The following is a 16,711-nucleotide window of genomic DNA, read 5'->3' on the forward strand; positions in this document are numbered from 1 at the left end:
TACGCCCACCCCCCGGACTTTGATTTTTCACACTTGCTATCTGGTCACCCTAAGTCAGATATAAACACAACAAAAGCATTTATAGCTATTATTTCATTCAAAACAATCAATCACTATCATAGCATTAATGCAACCTTTTTTGATCCCTGACCTAACATGACTGAATTAAATGAGAATATCTCATTCTATAACATTTTGTGAAATATCATAAGAAACTAAGAATAGACTTACCCAATTGCTGAAAAAGAAGAGCCACACTGGTACTGGTAACAGGAAGGCTATCATGTAAAGGGGTTTGTATCAGTTGTCTGTCTCCTGCTCCCAACGAAAACAATTTCTGTAGATAGAGATATTTCAATACGTACTTTAATCTCTTTTGTACATATTTTTACATATTTACTATATATATATATATTTAATCTCTTATTCAGACCAAGCCCACAGTATAAAATGTTATATTGTTATTTACATATTTCAATCTCAGAGACATTTTTATTTCTATTACATACTGAAGTTTAAATCTATGTTGGAAATCAATGTCCTCTGCACAGGTTAGCAGTGACTTTAATGGGACAGCAGTTATGTCAGAAGCATCGCCAGAAGAAGTACCCCTCAACAATACTAGCATCTGACCAGCATTAATCTCTTCATTCAAAGGATGATGATGATGATGATGAACAATTATAACTAACTGTATCCCCTAGATGTAATTCTTTCAGGTTTATTTAAACAAAAAATCCTTACATTTTTCATGTTAACACACTTTTCATTTTATTAAAAAATAGTTTTGGTACATGATTTAACTAAAAGATGTCTGGAGAAGATGGAGAAGTAAAATAAGGACAATGGAATGACAGTTTGAATGTGACAACATCCTCCCTTAAGAAAGATCTGAATTGAATTGTTCAAATAGTTATCAGCTGGTTTCCATGAAAATATGCAACATCATGAAAAACATTAAAGAACTGAAAAGAACAAAGTAAAAATGGTTAAAAAAGCACTGACAACAGAATAAGATGTTTGGTTAATAACAAAGAAGTGAAATAACTTTGAGACTGGGATTACCAGGTCATGAAGTTTGTGGAAATTATAAAATTAGAAAGGTTATAATAGCAGACTATTTTATCATCATCTGTTACAGAAACTGTTTAAGGTCTGCTACCAAATATTTTCTTTATGAGTGTGTTTTAAAACTGTGATTAATTTTCTTCAGTAGTTTAAATGAGAAAAAAAACAGAAAAAGATAACCTTGCTAATCTTAATGACTCTAATAATCACAGAGAGTAATTATTCTTCTTTCATATCATTTCATACCATCCAGCTTCTCTGCATTTTTGATACAACCACTGCCACAATAAGGCATAGCTTATGCCCAACATCCTTCCTACAGAAAAATTCACAGTCATGAGTATCATTCAAAGTTCAACTGATACAGCAGTGCTTACACCTGAACTTCTGAAATGTTCGCTTTAGTCAGAGTCATAATAATAGACCTTACAATATCAAGCTGTTTATATCAGACCCCAGATAAAATACATCTGAAATACATTATCTGCTGTTCTGTTAATATTTGTAACAATTATTCTGTTGGTGTGCAAAGTAATTTATTGCTGGAATTCTACCTATTTTCTTGTCTACAATATTTAAAGCCTAGAAAAATAAATATGGCAAAGTGGAGTAAAGACGTAATTCTGTCCTCAAAAGCTTTCATTTTCCTAACTAAAGACAGACTGCATTCATAACATACCATTTCAAAGGTTCATATCATCAGCTCTGATACAAAATTCATATTATGTTAACCTAGTTGGTTTTTTAATTTACATCTGCGGTGCAGTGCTACTTTGTTAAATCTAACACCACAACAGTTAAAATCTTATGTACAGCTAAGTCCACCTTTCTAGAGACTTCAATCGCCCTATAATAAAATTTAGTGAGACTCTCTAGATAGTGGGAAAGATATTTGATTTTCTTCAAAGCAAACTGGTGGGAGAGTCTATCATATACATCTGAATTTCTCCTTGTTGACACAAATCTGACATCAAGAATCATAACATTCAAAAACCAGTAGGGAACACTTCAATCTCCCCCGTCACTCAACAACAGACCTAAAAGTGGCAATTCTTCAACAAAAAAAACTTCAAAAACAGACTCCAATGTGAAACTGCAGAACTGGAATTAATCTGCAAACTGGACACCATCAGATTAGGCCTGAATAAAGATTGGGAGTGGTTGGGTCATTACAAAACCTAAACCTAATTTCTCCAATACTAATTTCCCCCTACTGTTACTCACACCTTCTTGTCAACTGTCTGAAATGGGCCACTCTCATTACCACTTCAAAAGTTATTTTTCCTCCCTTGGTATCCTGCTGTTAATTAAATTGTCTCGTTAGACTGACCTCACACTTGGTAAGGCAACTCACATCTTTTCACATCTAAAGATTTGTATTCTCTTTTAAAAAGAATGACAAATACCACACTTCTCTTTGATGTGCCCCTCACGGAGGCATAAGAGGTAGAATGTGTGGGGATCACTGTTTGGGAAGGCTAACCCACATGAGGGATAATGTTTGAAGCCTGGTGGTGGCATATCTCCAGACTGTATCCTAATCTACTAAAACTATCTAAACTATTACTAACCGCTAGCTACTACTGCTAAACTACAACTAACTTCAGAAAACGAAAAACAAAAGCACATATGGGAAAAACTGCCAACTGCATAGTAACCCTGAGGTACACCACACAGAGAGATCTCTGACTCACGCCCAGGTTGTGAGAATGAAGTGAAGGGAGTTGGGGCACTGCCACTCTTAAATAGCCTCAGGAGGGGCCATAAGGAGGCATGCGGTATGTGCACTCCCCCACTGGGTACTGCACAGAAAACTTTCCAGCTCTGCTTGTGCTGGACATGAACGTACAGGTGTGAACCAGTCGAAGAACACATTAGGTTGGTATATCTGAAAGGAAGACAAGGGTTTCCAGGCACGAGGAAAGAAAACTGTAAGCCAAATTAATCTGTATGGCAGTGCTGATGGTGGGGAAATCCTCACAGATACTGTTTGTAGTTTTCTGTTTCAGTCAATGTTAAAAGGGTTGTGAACAGGTCTGAGGAAAAGACCCTAAGCTTATGTCTTTTCTCCTTTAAACTAAGGCAAGTATCTAATAGTCTCCCAAACCTTTTTCTCCCACTGCAATAATTAAAAAAGCCCACAGTAAAATAAAATAAATAGGCAACTCATGGGTTAGCCCCAACAACCTAGGTAGTGGTAGCTGTGTGCACTGTCATGTAAGAACCTAGGCTCCATGAGAATTCCTTAGTTTAGTCACTTGCCCCTACCAAGAAAGGGCAGGATGCTGTGCAAGTGAAGATCTCTACTGTTTAAAGTTAAAGGAGAAGGGAGCATCTTACATCAACAGTGACCCTTTCATCTGATTAAAGAGTGGCACTGGCCAACTGATGAAATTTCTATTTAATAGAGGAGGCCTACAAAGTGGGGAATGGAATCAAAATGGGAAAGAGCTGGGAATCTACAGGGTTTCCTCAAGGAAACTGAGGGCCCATAGGAGAGAAGAGAGGCAAAGTGTACAGAACATGCATACTAAATTCAATTTAGCAATTCAACATTACAGTTTTATAATCCAATTTTCAGGGATGTCTCACTATTTAAGCTACTGAACAAAGACCTGGGTTCTCACCCAAGGAACATTGGAGATTATAGCTTCTCCAATGTTCAAAAATGCTTCCCATTTCTGCATATTAGAGAAATGCAACACCAATATTTGAAGATTTTTTTTTTTTTCCTAGATTTTATTTTGTGAGAGTGATTTTGGTGCTGATGAAAGGTTAAGGACTAAAAGCACTAACTGAAAAAAGAACAGTACAGCTAGGATCAGCTGTAAGCTCCTCCACACTGTACTGGTGATGCATATCAATTTTGACTTCCTACTGCAAACCTGTGACTCTTTGGCAGATTGCCCATCAAGCCAAATTGTGTGGTGGAAAGTGTCCATCTGCAGAGATGAAAAGTTTATGATTTATGCTAACTAGTTCCCATTTCCAAGGTCTCCGTTTCCACTCTTGATAAGTAGCATATACTGAAGATTAGAGATATTTAAAATAACCATGAGCCTCACCATTTTCAGGACAAAATTTAAGAACCATCTCAGCTTTATAACAAGACTACCTCCCTAGAAATACCTACTAAACTAGTCGAGGATGTTGAAGGTAAAGAATAGGGAGACTGGGTGACAAAGAAGGAAACTTGAAAGAAGGGAAGAAAAAAATCTTAGCGATATGTTGCTTTAAAAAAAAAAAAGATTTATTTGAATCAGTCCTTTCAGTGCTTGTTAGTTAATTGTAAGTTTGTCAACAGTTTCAGATACGATAGTGAATATAATAAACATTACTGAATAAGATTATGTTAGAGCTATAGGAAATTAGTATAACATCAAGAGAATTTCAGGTCCTGAAGAAGCTTTAAAATAGCTAAAATTTTAGAGTGCAATTTTTCCTCATTTAGAAAAGTCCAAAAACCCTGAAAGAAATCTTCCCAATTATCCTGGATGAAACTAGGATTAGAAAAATGGACTATCCACTAGTCTGTTTAGTTTACAGTATACAGATCACATTTCTATAAAAATGATGAGAGATTTTTCAGTTAGTAGACACTGTAGATAACCAGGCCTGAGAATGTCAGTTATCAAGAATCTATAATCTTCATGGCAACCTGACTTCCAGCTACAGTATATTACTCACCAATTACATTCATCAGCATAGGAGTTACTTGTAGTTCAATTCACATGAAAATGTATTTATTCTTCCAGTTAACTTTGATAATTCTGTAGCATTGTGCATTCACAGAGAGAGATTGGTGGCTCTCATTATCTTGCCATAATATGCTATTTCTATTTTAACTACATGTAAGAATGACTACTAAATAATTTATTTCTTCATTAAATAATTGTTACTTTATACTTTTGACTTACAGCATCACCACATATTACATTCCTGGACAACATCTGTATTGAAAGCAACGTTTTTCTCTCTTCGTTAAGACTGCTGAGGCAGATATACTTATGGACACCCCTTTGTTAGTCTGTAATTTTTAGTTTATGGAGTATTTTGGACACCTTCAGTTGCATTTTAGAAATCTGAATAAATATGTTGTTACTTCATAATCATGTTTGTGCTTCATAAAAATGAGAGTAAAAAACAATTAGCACCGAAGTAGCTATTGTCTTAAAGGGGCAATGGAATCTTGAACTATACCATCACACCCACACAGAAAGTGAATGAAAAAGGAGGACACATAACAGAGCTCCCAAGAAAAAAATGCATAAAACAAAATTATTTCTGAACACATAGTATTAAAAAAAAGTCACACTTATAACAAACTGCTTGATTTGTTACTATGCCTTGTAACAGGCAAATCCAGTAACAAAATTAACCCTTTGACCTTGACCTGGAATGGAATTTTTGCTGTCTTTAGAAGGCAGGCTACAGGGACAACACTCAGCTGAACTATGATCCTTTTTTTCAATGAAAATATCTAAAGAATTTATTTTTTGTTTTCTTCATAAATTAAATTAACTGGAAAAATACTCCTTTTCCCACTTACCTGAGAGCCTCCGACCGCAGGGACAAGGCATGAACAGAGATTTGCAATGAGACTCTCCAAGGACACACTCAGGCTGTCCACATGCACAGTGTAGATCAAGCCAAGGCAAGCCTAAAAAGTTGAATAATAAATATATACAATTTTATGTGGGGAAGACAAACGCTGATAATTGCTGATAAATATACAACAACTTTAAAATAAACATGTCCTAGGACAATCTTAATATGGTAAAGTACATTCCAAAAGGAGAAAAAGTAATTTTCTGTAAAAGAATTAATTCAGTTGCAGAAATGTCACATCAACCCCGCTGAATTCCTGTTGGATTTCACAAACTCTACAGAGTGTGAATACCCCACATTTCAATAAGAAATATAATGCTTAATCTGAGTTCTCTTCCTCCTTCCATAAATCTCCATGTTTATGTAAAGTACCACTAAATCACTGGGAATTTATGTCAGTGCAGGGGTCCATGCTCACAGAATCTGAATCAGGACTGATGCCTACAATTTTACCACTATAATCCTAATATTATTCTGAGGATCAGTGATCCACATTTGTATGTCTTCTCTATTTACAGTTTGTATTTTTGTTATTTCAATAAAAAGCATATTTTAAAATAAACAGCACTGACATTTTAGCACTACTATTTTTATTTTGCATTTCTTCAATTTTGATTAAGGGTTATCATCGTAAGTTTGACAAAACTGATAAAGCTATTTGTTTAGCAATAGATGATTCACTATTGATTCCCAATAAGTCTTAGAGAAGGAAGGGAGAGAGTAAATTACACTGCTTGGTAATGGCACTTTGGCTGCCTTCTATTTTTAGCTGGCGAAAATATTGAAAATTCTGAAAAATGGATCAATTTGTGAGGAGTTATCCAGTTACAAATAGTTTCAACACTGTGGCAGCAACCTACTATTAAATGAATTATTCTTGCATTACTAGGCTGTACTATTTTTGCTTCACTGAAAGTGCTAGAGGCCTGATAAAAATTTAAGTTTTCTGTTTACTTCAGGTCAGTCACAATACCAACTGAAAGAAATCATAGATTCCTTAGAATCTTTATATAACTTAAATTGATCTGGAAGAGTCAATAATTCACTCACTTTATAGGTAGGAAGATAATTCATATACTATAATACTTGATACTTACTTAATTCTTAAACAAATTGTATCAGATGAGATTAATTTTACCTATAAGGAGTGGTTTTGTCATGAAGATTTTTTTCATTAGGCTTTTAGCTGAGCTCAGAAAGACTTTATTTTGTGGTCTATGTAGGTTTAAAACTAGGCCTTCTGTGAGTAAAAGGGCACTGCATTAACCCATAGGGGCATTCAGTCTCCTAGACATTGATTTTTATTTAGTACAGTCTAATTCTACTTGTTCTGGTAAATTCCCAAACCAATGCGGAGATGTTTTAAATCAAAACTACTTGTCACTGCTGCTCATTAAAAACAGATTTGTACACTGACACATATTACAAATGGCAGCTGGGAGTTCTTTACCCTGAAATTTTCTGGATAATCTAGTCTGGACACCAACACCAGGCTTTTGGGAGCAAATACTTCAGCAGGCTGAATTAAACCAGACTCCTCCTCTTCACCTTCAGTCTCTTTTGTTCCCTTGAAAACAGATACACTTCAGTTAATTAATAGAAATTAAATAAGGTTAGTAGTCCTACAAAGAAATATTTTTAGAATTTTTAAGGATCAGGATCGCTTAGAAAGAAAAAAATTATATATTGCATAGAATCTTTGAAAGAATCACAAACACATATTATTTTTAGCTAACTATAAGAAAATCCCAACAGCTTTATAGAAAACACTATATGCACAGACACTCTACTGTTGTAATTATTAAAAAGTACCAAAATACTGACTTAAAATCCCACACATTGCCACGAAGGAGAATAACTGTTTCCTCGTTTTCGTATAAAAAATGGAGTGCTGTCAAACTGTATGAAAAATAATTAATAACTGGTTTCTGTTTAAAAGAAACAAGTAAGGACTTGAACATAAAACTGTAAATGGGTACACCCCGAATGCATACAGAGGTTCTCTGAAGTCACCTGCAGGAGCAGGGCCTAAGTCTATTCAATATGGACAATTAGGATGCCAAACCAGCCATTTATCCTCTTTAGTCTTTTACAAAAATTATGCTATAGTACTTTAAAGAGACTGAAAACTGGCAAATACTTCATACTGCACTATTATACACATATTGTTGGTATGTTTGACTCCTTCTAGTCTGTCAGAAGTCTGATGTCACTGATCACAAAGTTTTCTTGAACTAACTGTGGACCTGGCAGAAATGGATAGGATCACATGTGGTTCAATTAATACCTTTCAGTGAGATCCTAGTAACTGGTGATGGGTGACTGTATCTGCTCTGAGGGTCTCACATACATCTATCAGTGGCTGTAGTAACTTTTTCATCCTTATTTAGCTCAACTATTCTCTTGAATGTGTATCTTGCTATTGTCATTCTTGGTTTTATGATGTCTAGATGAGAGTCCTGTAATACACTCTACATGGCATTACACCTGATGACCATGTAGAAGCTACACCTGCTGCTGAGCATAGCAACTCACCCACTTAATGAGGCTAGCCAAAGGGAGCACATTACACCACGAAAGCTTATGCCCAAATAAATGTTAGCCTTTAAGGTGCCACTGGACTCCTTGTTTTTGTGAATACAGACTAACACGGCTACCCCCTGATACTTGACACATTACATCAGTATCCAAAGACTGCACTGGCTCCCTGTGTGGCTCCAGATGTAATTCAAAGAGCTGGTTTTGATTCTGAAAGGATCTTAGCTACCTGAAAGACCAGATCTTCCTCACTTTGCAACATAGAACCAGCTATTGTTCAACAGACCCTAGATTTAATTATCTGGAGACACTGGAAGTCACCTCCCCTGCATGACTAAAGTTTGTTGACCTTCACAGCACAATTTAAATCCCATCTGTTTTCTCAGATTTTTACCTGAATAGGTTAAAGCAGGAATTTAATTGGGATTACGTATACTCTAGCTTTGTGGGATGAAATATAATGCATGTTTGATTAGCACTGGTTAACTAATTTGGTGGCATTTTTAAACTGTACGTGCATCCAGACACATGAGAAGTGGACACATTTTTGTAAACCAGAAAAATAAATAAAACAAAACATTTTTTTAATTTTATATGGAATATTATTTAAATAAATTTCTGCTGTTGTGGGTACATTTGACTGTGATGTAAAGGTATGCAGTCCTAGCCATCACTTTGCCAAAGTATTTAAACAAATCATTAAAAATATGTACAACATTTGGAATGTACTGTGCTTTAACAAATCATGCTGTCATAGTCATACATTTTAATAGGACAGTATTTCATATTAATATTCCCTGTGTATATCTGTAGATACAGACAGTAAGACAGACTATATCAAATGGAGCTTTTAGAATCTGATAAAATAGTTCATTAGTTAAAATAGTTTGGGGGTTTTGCGCAGATTTACTACTATACATCTTCTATATACAGCAATACTACTATGCATTGTAACTAAGGCAATTTTAGCAGTCTTTTTCATAGTCAAATACAAATACCATATAATCTCAGACAAAGTTTCAATCCATTTTGCAGTTGAAAACCACAGGGTTGTTCACCACTATCCCTAGAGAATCTAGGAACTACAGGAATTTCTTCACAAGGAAACCAGCTGGGATTTGCCAAAAAAAGCCTTATTAACCTATGGAATGCTGAATTTCTTCTGAGTGAAGAAATAGATCACTCAGATAAATCTCTTAACCCATTACTCAGCACATTTCACAAGCAACCATACTAAAAAAAGACTCTATACAGTTATAAAGAATAAGTATTGTTAATTCACAAAGATTAGTTTTGATCATGCCTATTATAACAAAACACTAAGCACTCTTTAATTGGTGGCTTTCTTCACATTCTTTGACAAATTCATTATCTTACATACTATAAACTATAGAAAATGCACTCTCTTTCCAGTTTTTGAGTACCTCCCCTCCAAACATGACTAATTGCTTTCTTTGTGCCTCTGACCCAACATTCTTCTACGCAGATATCACAAGATCTCCTTAATTATGAATGGGGGGAGGCTACTTCCTTTAGCAATAACAGCATGAAACAGCAGCTTTTTACTCCTGGCATGTTCCTCAAAAAATAGATATCACCACCCTGGTAATATATTCAGTCATCACTGTCCTACAAGGAAGGAGCCTGGGTACAAATTCTCTTAGCAGGCAGAAATGCAGTCACTTCCATCTTGCTACTTTAATTCAGAACGTATGGCTACTCTAAACGAGCAGTAAATAACAATGCCACTAAACCTCAAGGGTTAATTTTATAAATGCATTAATTGGAAAACAATTGGGTTTTTTATACTTGTAGGGAGAGTTCCACAATTGGTGGAATTTACTTTGATTCAACATATAAGGACTGAACCTAAGGCTGAAAACATTTACATAATTTATCACAGTAAAAACTCCTGGGAACATCTTTTGGAAATCCTACAGATCCTCTCAACCAAAGTTAAAAATAGTATGGACTCTCTCACAGCAAATTACAGGGCCAGTTTCACTCTCTTTAGGAATCTCTGCCCGGAAAGTAGAACCACTCTTCTAGAACTAATTTAATTTTCAATATAAATATAAAACTTTGTTGCTATTTAGTCTCTACATACTGGTACTGCCCCTTTGAATATAAAAGACTACAGACCATTGTCTAGCTATACTGGAAGAAGGACAGGAGACACTGGATATGGTTTAATCAGGCTACAACTTTATTGTTAGATGTCTGGGACTACCCGGAAGATAAAAGTGTACAGTGCAGGTAACTCCATGATCATTTCAATATCTACCTGAGGGTTTCTGCCAGCCCCCACTTTTTACATCCTGATCCCTAGCCAACCCATTGCTGTGACCTTACCACTCCACCTCCAAAGTGAGGGTTAAGGTGGGCAATAAGGAAGAGGGGGGTTGGCTCCCTACTGGGCCAGTGACAGGCACCCCAAACCATGCCCCCATTCCGCTCCTTTAACAAACACCTCCTTTAAGTCCTGTACCAAACTATTTATCAGCTCACTGCATCTTTCCCTATGGAGTACCTGTACTGGACGTCTGCCCCACACTTACCTAAAGTGTTGCGACATCATAGCCTAACTCCCTTCCCTACTCACCGTAACAAAGGCTCCCCCCCAAACCTGCTGTGGTGAAGACTAAGAAAACTCCACTCCACCTTGGCCATTCTGGTGGCAAGGGAAAAATTCCTTCCCACCCCCCCAAGAAAGGAACGGCTAGCACAACACCCACAGAGGGTCCCAACCAAACTTGGTATTTTGCCAGGGGTGGGAAGGCGGGTGCTGCTTCACTTGGTTCAGGGAAAAGGGGCTTCTCCTGAGCTTGCCCTTTATAAACTCCCCATCCCTTCTGGTCTCTGGGGGATGAGTCAGTCTCACCACGTTGACCCACTCTGCTTTTACAGTAGCATCTGTGCCTCTCTCTCACCCCCCACCCTTAAAGAAATAGTCTCCTTTCCCCAGCAAGACAGACAATGCCCCCACTCCTTGAAGGTGTGGTGCAGTCATTTTGTGGAGCAGCCAAAAGATTTGCAGAGGGAGAAGAGTGTCTCATTGCACATCTCTAATTTCAGATCATTCATTTTATGAAGATGTATTTTGAGAATTGGTTATACTCTGAAAAACCTTGCGGATGATTTAAAGTATTTATTTTATCTCTGTGTTCCAAGATGGTTTGTCTGGTAAGTAATTGCCACATTTGGACTTACAAAAGTGCTGCAAAGTAGTCTTTCTACAGAATTGTTATCTGTCCCATTTTAAAAGAAGACCATGATAATCTTTTGTTGTTTACCTGCCAGAAGTGTCTTATTCTTGATATGAAATGACAAGATGGAAAACTAGTGGTGACCTCTGGTAGAGGATTTCCACAAATGGAAAGCAGCAGCTGTTGAACATGGATTCAATAAAAAGGGGAAAATCTCTGTACTTCAGCAATCCTGCTACTAATGAAATTAATGGAATTTTTGCCACTGTCCTCACTGAAACAAGGAATAGGCACCAAGAATTAATGTGTACCTACAGAGATGTAAAAATGAAGCCCAAAGCAATTCTTTTTCAGAATGGAAGCTGAAAAAGCTGATCAATTTTGGGTTTTTCCAACAGAAGAACAAGCAATTTCTATTTCTCTGTCGGAGAAGATTCAAATACTAAAAAATATTATGTTTTTTATATGCCATCTAGGTTTGGGCATGCAGCTCCTGGAAAACTGCCAACATGAACACTCACGGTGGAAATGTTAGGCAACACCATTTGATATCTATCCAGAATTCAGTGTTAGTTTAACTCATATAATTTAAATTATTCAAAAATCAGCCTGCAGATCAGAACAGAATAATATAAAAACCAACTTGCTTTGTGTTATTGTTATTGGATATCTAACCTGATTTAATTTACTATAAAAGGGAATTATATTAAATATTTTAATATTACAGCACAAACACCTGCCACAGAGAAAAAACCTACTGCCATCTGCTGGACTGCTGCACATTGATTTTTACTATCATAAGAACAAAGATGTACGCAGTGAAGACATTTCTATTCTATAAGTCCATTTGTGCGTCTTATATCAGGGTGGAAAAGATAATAATCCACAACTTCACAAAAAGACACAATGTTATGATCTTTTCTTTCATTATCAGTCACATGTAGCATAAAGGTAAATTTATTCTCACTCTTTGCAATTTTTACATCAACAATGGGTGACAAAATTCAAGTGCTTGAAGACTTGTTTAAATTCAATATGAGAGTTAAGAATTAGTTTCTTTCAAACAAAAATTTATTCTATCAACTCACCTAACCAGCAATCACTAGTTTTAGGTTTAAGAGCACAAAATTCTAGCTACCCTACAAGTTTTGTTCTGGCACACAATTAGAAAAAAGATCACTTAAAATGTGTTTACAGTGCCCTTAACGGCAAAAGGGCCATGGAAGCTTGTATGAATTAACATGGTTTCTAACAAAGAAAACGGAGGTCAATTTTTTTTAAATAGGCTATTTTAACTTATGTAATTGCATTAATTTTCTATAGAAGCCTTCCACTGAAAATAATTCACATCTACAGCTTATTTAAAGTTTTAGGAATCTGGCTAGCAACACAGCAATGAGTACATCTGCAATACACGTATGTAATCATATACTTTGTAAGCATACTGTTAATGTAATTTCAGCTTAATAAAGTAACCATTGAAATTCTTAGAAGAAATAAAGCCAGTCATGATATGACTAAAGAGTTTGACAAACACACAGGCAATATTCTTAAAGTCAGCACAGTAAGTGGATAATCATTTCAAATACAATACTTTTAGCTTACTTTACATGAAAAGTACTAACAGCACATACATTCTGTAACAATACCAAATACAAGTTGCAAGGCCATATTCTTTATCCCTTCTTTCAGTTACAATCTTCCATCCCCACTCTCTCAGGCACACACTTTCTCTCGAAGCTGACAAAAAAAAAGGACATTTAAATATTCCCTACTAAGAGAAATCAAACAAAAAAGGATACTTTTGTTTCTTGAACAATGTCATTTTATTTTACCAGTATTTTTCTTCAGTTTACAAGTACATTAGGAATGACAATGTTTCAGAATATCCATCCCAAGATTCACAAAGTTCCATTCTGAAAAATAAATTCAGGTTCCTAGTTTTCACACTGAATATGCCCCATAGCAAAAAGATACAGACTGCAATGTATTTGTGTTTGGCCCAACTAGAGGGGATATGATGGTGGTTTTGCTACAGTTTATACATTTTAAAAAGTCAAAATGATCACTGCATTTTTCCTGCTGCACAGGAGGTGTGAGGGTGGCTTGTGATACTACTGAGCACTCTCCTCATTGTCTTTCCTGACCCTTTTCAGCTACATTATTGCCCGTCAGCTTCCCTTTATATCATGCAAGAGCAGAGAGCAAATTGGCCTTAATTTCAGTTTAATATTGGGAGGAAAAGCACGAAGATTCTTATGCCTACATTTCCTCACATACAAACTTTGGTAACTGTAAAGACAGAAGAAAAAATGCCATTCCAAAGTAAATTAGAATTTCAGCTATTTAAAAAAGCAAAGTGTTCCTAAAATATTATTAGAACCTAAAAAATAGATACCAGTTTGGGAAATTTGTAAGTTTTCAGAACCAGAAATACAAAAGGAAAGCACACATTTAAGTACTTGCTGAATAGAAATGCATTTCCTCACAAGCTTAGGTGTTTTGCTGAATCAGGGTTTAAGTTTTGGGCAAGTCTCAAATGTGATTCATGTGAGCATCTGTAGTTGAACAACTATCTAAAACTTCCAGTTATTCCACGTGATAAAGTTTCCATTCCCTTCACCTATCAAGGTGAAATTTTGATAAATCTTTTTACTTCACCATATGAAAATCTTATATAAACTAGTAATTTCTTATTTTTGACAGAAACCTACCCTTTTCCTATTCTCCGTACTCACACAGTTACTATGTGGCCAGTCTCCTTGGTTTTCTTTCTAAACCTGGATCTTCTAGGACGCAGGAGCCCAGTCAGGACATAGAAACTCAATACCTGGCAGGGCAGCAAGGGATACAGTGCTTAATCTTGGATTTTTATGAAAGACTAAACATTTTCTCTGTATGTAAATACTTCCCTACCAGGCAAGAATCCTTCCTGATAAGGCAGTAAACTTACTATCTACCAGGAACATTTTTTCTAGCAAGAGGCCCCGTTCTCAGTTGGTGCGTAAGTATTATGATAATAAACATAATAGTTATACTCCTCACTGACCCTCTATCCAACGTCCCTCCAGCTAAGGAAAAAATAATCTCTCTGCAGGAACTTCCAAAAACATGGCCTAAAGCCCCTCCTCTTTTCTGCCCATAGGACTGTGATAGTTTCGTGACAACGCTTCCAGCCTTAGCCAGATAAGTATTTTATCTCCATGGTCTTAACAGGTGATAAATTAGAAAGCTTCTTTTGTTGTTGCTGTTCAAAATACCATCTTTAACGTTTGTCTTCTTATCTTCCCACTGTAAGTAACTAAGCAGTAGTGCTGGGAAATTGTTAAACTATTCCTCAGTCTGTTCAAGACCCTAAGCTCACTTCATTTCCTGGCATACAAGCTGTGACTTAAGTGCATCTCCATATATAAATATGATACCTGTAAGGGTCCATAGTGTGAGTGGTATTGCTGGTGTAAAATAAATTAGGTGCAGTGCTAAGTCATCCATGGGTACGTGTGGCCTGATTTCTAAAAAGTGTTCACACAGCTAAGGAATGTCTAGTGATCATTCTTCCACATGTGCCTGCAATTGTTAAAGAGCTATGCAAGAACAAGTGTCACATTTTCACCCTAAAGAGGCATTTATAAAGCATGACTGTGCTGCTGGTTGCCAGCTGTGAACAACTAATGGAGTCATATGGCAGGATCACTAATAATTTTGTCTATCCACTTTCACATTAATGCCCCTGCCCCTCATTTTTGCATTGTGTCCCTGTAATGCAGTGGCTCTCAAACTTTTTTTTACTGGTGACCCCTTTCACATAGCAAGCCTCTGAGTGTGACTCCCCTTTATAAATTAAAAACACTTTTTAAATATATTTAATACCATTATAAATGCTAGAGGCAAAGCGGGGCTTGGGGTGGAAGTTGACAGCTCGCGACCCCCTGTGGGGTCCTGAACCCCAGTTTGAGAACCCCTGCTGTAATGGTTGTTGAGAGACAAGTGTAATGCAGCTTGCTGCAAATCTTTAAATCTGACCTGGGGCAGACACTATGCACCACCTTGAAAGCAATGGACAAAGTATGCTGTGGAAAAGAATACTTTAGACTATACACTTAAATTGAATGAGCACAACTGCCAAGAAGTCTCGATAAAGCTCTATTTGCCTTTGGCAGGAGTTATGGCCTTTTGCTTAAGAATTAGGACATTACTACTTCTACCGTTCTGCCTATGGGAAAGTTACCCATTAATAAAGGCTAGATAGAGGAGAAATTAGGGATAGCATATATTTAAAAATTTATGGCACTAGCAAGGCACATGCTAAATTTCACTCTCCCTTTACATGTATTTTAGACTGAAAGATTTTTGCAGCAGAGACTTAAATCTTTCTATATGTGTATACTACTAGCACATTTTGGGTGCTGATGCAATAAATAATTAATACTACAAATAATACTATAAACAAGAAGTCTTTTCTGGACTTGCACTTTTCCATTCCTTCACCCTAATCCTGACTGAGGTTATTAAACCCGGATTACAAACTAGTAATGGATTCCACCAACATGCACATTACATTTTCATCTCACTTACATGTCCCAGATTACTACTTTGCCCTGGTCTAAATTGATGCAACATTCTTTACACTATATTTACTCAAGCCCCCTATATCTGTCACTCAACATGTTTGGCTTATCAAAGTAGTATTAACTTAGATCAGTTTCCAGGTACCAACTGTAGTGCACCCTGAACAGAAAATTCAAAGTTAAGACTGAAAGTCCAACTCTTCCGTTCTTCAATGTGCTTGAACACTGCAGATAATGAAAAAAACCACCGCTCTAAAGCACTGTAATGTCTAGACACCCAAAGGGCACAAACACACAAAAAAGAATTCAAATTGTGCTGGAAAATAAACTATATCAGACACTCATCGTTGAACAAAAACAACCACCTTCAGAATATACTATGTATGGAAAGGGTTGGATCTCAAATATGCGAATGAATGGAACACTTTGAAGACAAATATGCTATCCCAAAGTATATGATGGCATTTGCATTATACATATTTAATTTGCTGATTTTCTGTAATTTGTTGTAAGTACTTGATAAATACCTTTCTTTGCTATGGTTTTTACATTGTTAGTGTAAACATTTGCACCTAAATTGTTCCAGTCCACAAGCAGGTTGCCACAATGAATTAATCAGTCTCCTTATTTTAGGAAGGAAGTAACACAGAATCAGCAAATCAAACAGGATGGCAGAAATATGAATGAAAAAGCTATACTTACTGCAGTAACCAGCCTAAAAGA

At 36.3% G+C, this 16,711-nt stretch overlaps 1 protein-coding gene across 6 annotated transcripts in view; it reads right to left on the bottom strand.

Annotated features, from left to right (window-relative positions):
• The window catches only part of SBF2 (SET binding factor 2), a 559,107-nt gene that overhangs the window by 266,009 nt on the left and 276,387 nt on the right, over positions 1-16,711 (bottom strand). For all 6 annotated transcript variants that reach the window (XM_073347556.1, XM_073347555.1, XM_073347560.1 and 3 more), the window contains exons 4-6: positions 7,127-7,243; positions 5,618-5,728; positions 232-337 (exon numbers count right to left, since the gene is read on the bottom strand). In XM_073347556.1, coding sequence (XP_073203657.1) covers positions 232-337; positions 5,618-5,728; positions 7,127-7,243 — 334 coding nt within the window. The remainder of the gene's footprint in view (positions 1-231; positions 338-5,617; positions 5,729-7,126; positions 7,244-16,711) is intronic.

The sequence above is a fragment of the Lepidochelys kempii genome, chromosome 6 (assembly GCF_965140265.1).
Source record: "Lepidochelys kempii isolate rLepKem1 chromosome 6, rLepKem1.hap2, whole genome shotgun sequence".
Taxonomy (NCBI): Eukaryota; Metazoa; Chordata; order Testudines; family Cheloniidae; genus Lepidochelys; species Lepidochelys kempii.